This window comes from Nicotiana sylvestris, chromosome 5 (genome assembly GCF_000393655.2).
Source record: "Nicotiana sylvestris chromosome 5, ASM39365v2, whole genome shotgun sequence".
NCBI classification, from domain to species: Eukaryota; Viridiplantae; Streptophyta; class Magnoliopsida; order Solanales; family Solanaceae; genus Nicotiana; species Nicotiana sylvestris.
The window spans coordinates 113,733,283-113,740,557 of record NC_091061.1 but is presented as its reverse complement, the minus strand read 5'-3'; the positions used below and the strand labels follow the sequence as shown (position 1 = coordinate 113,740,557).

General features: G+C 34.8%; 1 protein-coding gene across 4 annotated transcripts; it reads right to left on the bottom strand.

The window, feature by feature from the left end:
- Positions 1–627: 627 nt before the first annotated feature.
- On the bottom strand, positions 628–4,296 carry LOC104229151 (probable RNA-binding protein ARP1). Of its 4 annotated transcripts, none has more exons than XM_009781735.2 (6): positions 3,995–4,296; positions 3,254–3,413; positions 2,917–3,058; positions 2,391–2,433; positions 2,038–2,272; positions 628–877 (listed from the first exon to the last, which is right to left on the bottom strand). In XM_009781735.2, the coding sequence occupies exons 1-6, from the start codon at positions 4,217–4,219 to the stop codon at positions 858–860; spliced, it is 825 nt and encodes a 274-aa protein (XP_009780037.1). In that variant the 5' UTR covers positions 4,220–4,296; the 3' UTR covers positions 628–857. The 4 variants fall into 4 exon arrangements, with proteins under 4 accessions (XP_009780037.1, XP_070030698.1, XP_009780038.1 ...); XM_070174597.1 differs by having other exon boundaries at positions 628–857; XM_009781736.2 differs by having other exon boundaries at positions 3,257–3,413.
- Positions 4,297–7,275: the final 2,979 nt, after the last annotated feature.

Below are 7,275 nucleotides of genomic sequence, written 5' to 3'. Positions count from 1 at the left end.
AAATTTGCTTCAACTGTACTTATACTTTTGTCAACAGTTTGATTACTGCACTTTCACTGTTTTATTTCAAGAAATAAATTTCTTTTGAGTATATATCTTCTCTTTAAGGTCACAAACTTTCTCTTGGTTTAAGATTGTCACAACATTAAGTTGTCCATCTTGATACTAGATTTTGTTAAAAGATTAGCATACCAACACGATGCTAAGTTGAAATTCACCTTATTTCGAGTTGCCTATTAGTTGAAGTGAAATAATCTTAGCTAAAATAGATCATCCCAAAATTAAAAACATCCCCCAATCTTTAGTACACATCCCACCTTACAATTTTAAATCATTGATCAGCACTTATCCAATTGCTTCCATTGATGTCTTCTTTTTTCTTAAAGTCCGTGCCGAGTCAAACTACCTTATTTAAATTGAAACGGAAGAAGTAACCGGTAATATTAAATTATTTAATTTGATATGAGTACTGAGTACGAATAAGTACCTGAGCTTATGTATATAATGGTGAGTGTGTGTGGGGGGGGGGGGGGGGATGGTGAATATGCAGTATGGAGAGCTTGAGCTCAATAGGTTAGCCATTGGGATAGACAGGAAATGAATACATCTAAATAATTAGCCGCCTGATTGACAATAATAACTTCTTTTTTCTTGCTTAGAAAAAATTACAAAGAAGAAAAGAAAAAAATAAATGAAATTGGAAATTAGAAGAGCTACTGCAGATCTCTAATAATAGTATTGTTCTGAGCAGCCTATAATAATCCTCTTTGTTATTTGATCCAGCCACCACCTTTCTCCAATCTAATTGCTCTTTGACATCACCCTTTTGATCAGAACTCCACCTGCTCCGATTGTACCTATTCCACAGCCAAGCAAACTGTATTTTTGTAATATCAGTTTTCAATTTTATTTTAACTACCACTTGCTGATTATTTATTTAATATACTAGGAAATCAGTAAAAACAATTTTATAAATAAAAAAATGAATAGAAAATCTCTACAAGATTCTTATTTTAGATCACCTAGAGCATTCTCACGTGGTCATGTTCCAAGTGACTGTAAACCATGTGACCTGAGGACTTCCATGATTCTTTATAATCATCACATAGTAAAAGTAATTGTATATTTTCACATTTCGTACTAATTACTAAAGTATATGTTTTTAGATCTTAAAAAATAAAATTCCTCTAATATGAGAGGACTTAATGACAGGAAGTTATGTAATGTATGAGTTAGAAATTTATTCCTGTGTGTGTATAGGAGTGAGAAAGCTATTCTTGAATTCCAATGAAATTGATTTCTTTCTTTTTTTATCCATCTGTAAAAACTTTAACTTCTTAAATGAAATTTTCTTCTCCTCTAACAAGTAAAAATACTAGTACTATAAACTAATGTTACACAAATATTTCAAACTTCATTTGATATTTTACTAAGTACTGCATTTTCATTACATTTTAACCATTATCTTAAATGTTCTTTACCACAGTTAACACAATAGTTTATCCAAACAAGAAATAACCACACAAATTACATTGGTCTAGTTTATTGAGACGGAACTAGTAGACTAATACAACAACGAAGATTTTTACTTTCTTAAGCAAGTTATTACTTCTTTACCTTGTTGACCTATGAATGGTGAATCTTTACAAAGATTTATGCCACTCTGTAATAGATTAGATGTTGAATATATTCTCCTTTGACCACGTGGATGTGCGTTGTATGCTGGGCCCATTATTCTTGGTTGAAAAAATTTGACTAAAAAATATGTAGTATTCCCTCCGTTCATTTTTACTTGTTCACTATTGACATACCCCTTAAAATATAATTAATAAGTGCATAATTTACCATAATACCTATATTAATTGATGTATAATTTTAATGAATTTGAAAATAATTTGGAATGAATAATTAATGCTAATGACAAAATAGGAAAGATAAATTATTTTTCTCTTGGTATTCGAAAAGTGACAAATAAAAATAAAAATTTATTTTTGGAATACTTGACAACTAAAAGTGAACAAAGAGAATAATAGGTACCTGCAGTAGGAGGAAGAGAAGTGGGCTTTGAGATAAGGGCCGGAACAGCAGTCATTGGGCCAGCAGCTGTTGGAGAGTAGATATGGGCCGGAAGGCCCATTGTCTGTGACTGATGATGGTGGAAGTGATAATATGGGTACATTGGCATCAATGCGTTGCCACCCATCATTGCCTGACCTGGATACACTTGAGAAAAATGCCCATTCATGTAGGCCCCACCTGTGTAGCTTAGCTTCTGTCCACCACATCACAACCAATCAAAACAACCCTTTTATTAAGCCTTCTTCAATTCCCAAAAGAAAAAAAAAAGACTAAATGATGAAAATTTGCCTTAAATTTTTTTGTTTACTCACATGATTGTAATTCATGTCTGTGGCAATATAAGCTGGAGAATACCTACAAAATAACAACAATTTAAATAAATGTCTATTTTTCCTTATATAAACTAGGCAAATTGTTAGATGTGCAAACAAAGTCACTAATAGCCTGACCAAACTTATTTTTGGCCAAACTTATTTTTGGTCAAAAGTACCTTTTTTTTTTTGTCAAAAGCATTTTTGGCCAAAAATTGAGGTGTTTGGTCAAGCTTTTGGAAAGAAAAAAGTGTTTTTGAAGAGAAGCAAAAGCAGTTTTGGAGAAACAGAAAAAAATAGTTTCTCTCCAAACGCACTTTTTTAAGAAGCACTTTTGAAAAAAATACATTTAGAATCAGTTTTTTAAAGTTTGGTCAAACACTAATTGATACTCATGAGTGCTTTTCAAATTAAATAGTTAAACACAAATTGCTTATCATCAAAAATACTTTTGAGAAAAATACTTTTTAAAATAAGCTGATTTAGCTTGGCCAAACGGGCTATAAATGGGGTTAAGGTATAATACCCATAGAAAGGAAGAGGTTGATGATGGTGATATGGTGAAGCTGGAGCTGCAGCAGCTTGGGGTGCCCCAGAAGCAGGATAGTACCATTGCACGTGGCCTGCAGGTGATGCTGGATTGGCCCTTGGTCCTACCACGTTGAGTCCTTCAATTTTTTTCAGGAAAAATAATAAATTAGATATACACGATACTAATTCATGAGCTCCTCGAATATTTATTCAAACTCGATGTTTCGTTACTTGAAATTTATCATTTAATATGTGTTCTTACTTCAGTGTATCATGTAATAAACCATAGTAATTAGCGTAATCTAATACATTATCGAGGTGAAATATACTACTACCTTGTTGAGGAGGAGGAGGGGGAGGAGTGATAGAAGGAGAGGGCCTGGAACGACGTGCGCCGAGGGATGCTAGATTGCAGTTGGCTCGGCGGCCGTTGATGATTGGGGTTGCATCCTCACATGCCTTTTTCGCTGATTCTGCCTCCTTAAATGTCACCTATTTATTTATCCAAAACAGGGAAAATTTGATTCAGTTTACATAAAAGTACCACCTTGAATGCCTAAATTCCGTTGAGGAAAAACTCAAAACAGAAATAGATCGACATGCACGCATTGCACGCCCCATGATTTCGATGCATATACAATGTACTACAATATAGGGTAAAAACTTTTGTTTACGTTAATTCAATAAATATATAATCATGATACGATTAATTCATCAGTTAACTAGTATAATAAATTAATATAATTTTGATGTGAGTGCGAATAGTTTTTGGTTTTTTCCGAAAAAGAGTGCTTGGATTGCATACATTTTTTGCACCTAAGAGTCAACCTCAAGATAGATGAATTTTTGAAAGACACAACCCAATTATCAACAAAAATCACCTAAATAGAAAAACTAACTACTCCAATCACGGCCTAAATGTGATGTGCTAGAGAATTGGTCACTTTTCGGATTATATATAGAGAAACATACACACAGAGACAGTAAGAAAAAGCTGATAAGTGAAGTTTGGAATACTGTAGCAATTTTTGAATGTATACGTGTATATGCAAAGAGAAGGAAGTAGAACATACAAAGCCATAGCCCTTGGATCTGCCGGTGAGCTTGTCGGAGATGATGACAGCTTCCAAGATCTCACCATACTTGTCAAAGTGCTCTCTCATGGCTTCCTTGGGAGTTTCCCATGCCAGCCCTCCCACAAACACCTTTGTCAACGTCGTATCTCGATCACCCATGTTGCTGTTGTTGTGATATCCACTCACATTGTGGTTATTGCTCATCGTCATCTTGATAAGCATGCAGAGAAATGGACTTCTTGAAAGAGAGAGAGAATATTTGAAGTTTTATGGAGAGACAATAGGGGATTTTAGAGGAGAAGTTTAAGAGTATATAAACATGAGAAATTAGAGGGAGAGTAGGGTTAGGAAGAAGTTAAGGTGGGTGGGTGTTGGGTCTGGGAGATTGATGGAATATGAGTAATATACATAGTATATGCATAAATTTAATTTCTATACACTTACCATGTAAAATGAATATTTTTTGTATTATCAAATCACATAAAAGATATTATAGATAAACATAAAAAGTAAAAATAGCAACCCCAAAAATAAGGCAAATTATCAACAACTATAACACATTAAAGTACATCATAATGTTAAAATTCTCTCAATTGTTAGTATATATAAGGTAAATGACTAAATTCACATGTACATGCATAAATACACAACATACACATAGAACTTAGTTGTATGTAACACTGTTTGTGTTGGGTTGGGGGGCGGGGGGGGGGGGAATTAGAATAAGAAAATGGAGAAAAGCAGGAAGACAGAAGAGCAGACAGTTGGACGAGGGGTTGAGGCCATCAACGTGGTCTCCTTTTTTTTCATCATCATGCCACTCTTCATTACTCCCCTTTAATTTTACTTACCATATTAAAGCCCTTTGTTTGTGTGTTGTGCTAAAAAAATTTCTTTCCAAACTTGGATGCATCGATGGATCATATATCTCAGAATTGTATACTTGAGGGTCCACACGCTATTCCCTTTTCTCTCACCACCAAATTAAATTACTGCTATAGAAATAATAGTAAGAAGGTTAGATCTCTTACATTATATTCATATATTGTACAACCACCATTCACTGCTCATTCTTTGATGAGTTCACATAGCCTTGTTGGCGTTGAAGTTAGCAAATTTTCACATAGTGATTTGATCTTAATTGGCGATAAGTAGCTGGTGAAATTTTTAAAACTAGTAATTCAACAATAATTCTTTTTTTTTTTTAACATAAACAATAATTCTTTACCTTTTCATAGTGGTAATGATCTTTCCCTGCTTGTATCATTTTCAACGTAATAGTATTATTTATTGATTGAAAAGAAATAGTGTTGAGAAATATAGTGCAAATTGTCTCCCATATTAGCCCAAAAGTAGTTGATCTTTCGGTCACAATTAATATTTTCTTAAAATTTTATATCTTTAACAGTTACAAAGTGCAAGCTAGTTGTGAATTTATGCCATTTTCCACAGAGCTTGAGCTCTGCTTTAATGGAGATTGAGAGAGGAAGATTAACGTGTAAAGCAAGCTGAAACAAATTGAGAAAAGTGAAAGAGCACATAATCATGCAATCATACTTATACAATTTCACTCACCTATAACTAACTAACAGCTAATCGACAACTGAAAAGATCTGACTATAGTATCTCAACTAACTTTCCACTAATTAGTTATTTAACTAACTCTAGTAAACTACTAACTGCCACTACTTGACCCTACTTACTCTACCTCAAGTTACTCATATTTCAACACTCCCCCTCAAGCTAGTAGGTGCAAATATATTCACCACTCCCAGCTTGGGTAGTAAGTACTTATGGTGTGATCTCAACAATCCCTTGGAAAGGATATCTGCTTGCTGATATTTGGAGCTCACATACACTGTCTTCACCAGCCCTTTATGTTCACCAGGCTGTTTTATTTCTATATGCTTTGTTCTCTTGGGGTATATTGGATTCGCAACAATTTGAGGAGCTTCCTTATTGTCACAAACCAACTTGACTGGCATTTCTACCTCTGCCCCATGCTCTTTAAACAATTCTATCAACCATACCGATTCTGCAATTGTCCAAGTCATGCTTTTATACTCAGCTTCTACTGAACTTTTGAAACTGTAATTAGTTTCTTGGACTTCCAAGAGATAGGTGAGTTCTTATGCTTGACAAGGAAACATGTGATTGACTTTCTTGAATTAGGGCACGATGCCCTATCAGCATCATAGTATGCACTCAGTGTGTTGCTCTTCTCACTACTCATCAAGACACCCATTCCTCGTTCCCTTTTGACATATCTCACAATCCTTAAGGATGCCCCTCAGAGACTACTCTTAGGCTGCTGCATAAATTGTCTTAATGTCTGCACCACAAAGGCTATGTCTGGCCTTGTTAATATGAGATACAAGAGATTCCCAATGAGTCTTTGATACTTTCCTTGTCTTCTAACGGTTCATCATTTTCCACATCAGTGATATCATCTAGCTCCTTCACTATGAACATCTGATTGTATTCTAGTGGGGTGCACATTGGTTTTAATGCACCTAGTATCAATTCTTCATTGAGTTCCAGGAGTACTTTCTTTGATTCATCACTATTCCCTTAGCCGACCTGCTAAATTCTATCCCTAGAAAGTATTTCAGTTCTCCAAGGTCTTTCATCTTAATGGCTTAGTGCAACTTCTGTTTTGTATCTTTAATTAACTTAAGATTGTTTCCGGTGTGTAACATATCATCAATATAAAATTAGAATGATAAATGTGTTGGCATCGTGCTTCACTGTGAATAAAGAGTGATCCAGCCTGCTTCGTGTGAAACCTTGGGCTACCAGTGCTTTTGTGAGCTTCACATTCCACTGTCTACTGACTTGCTTCAACCCATAAGGGAGTTAACAAGACTACAAACTAAAATATTCTCCCCTTGACTTATGAAATCCTTGGGAAACTGCATGTAAACCTCATCTAGTAGATCACCTTGTAAAAAGGCATTATACATATCTATTTGATAGAAATGTCAGCCCTTAGTTGCAGCTATTGAAATCACAGATCTAACAGTAACAATCTTCATTACTAGTTAGAATATTTCATTATAATTCAAAGCCTTCTTGTTGGTTGTAGCCTTTGGCCACCAATCTAGCCTTGAATCTCTCAATATCACCATTAGACTTGTATTTCACCTTGAACACCCACATGTAACCTATTGCAACTTTACCCTTAGGAAAGAGACCAGTTCCCTAGTGTGATTATCCTCAAGGGCTTGGATTTTAGCTTTCATTGCCTCTGCCCATCTAGCATCCTTTGAGTCCTCATG

Excerpts from the sequence above, each read along its gene's own strand:
- LOC104229151 (XM_070174597.1), bottom strand. The coding sequence starts at position 4,219 with ATGCTTATCAAGATGACGATGAGCAATAACCACAATGTGAGTGGATAT. Across the intron at positions 2,273-2,390 it reads CAGACATGAATTACAATCAT|AAGCTAAGCTACACAGGTGG; the intron begins GTGAGTAAACAA and ends TGTGGTGGACAG. Across the intron at positions 858-2,037 it reads TTCTCTTCCTCCTACTGCAG|GTACAATCGGAGCAGGTGGA; the intron begins GTACCTATTATT and ends GCTGTGGAATAG.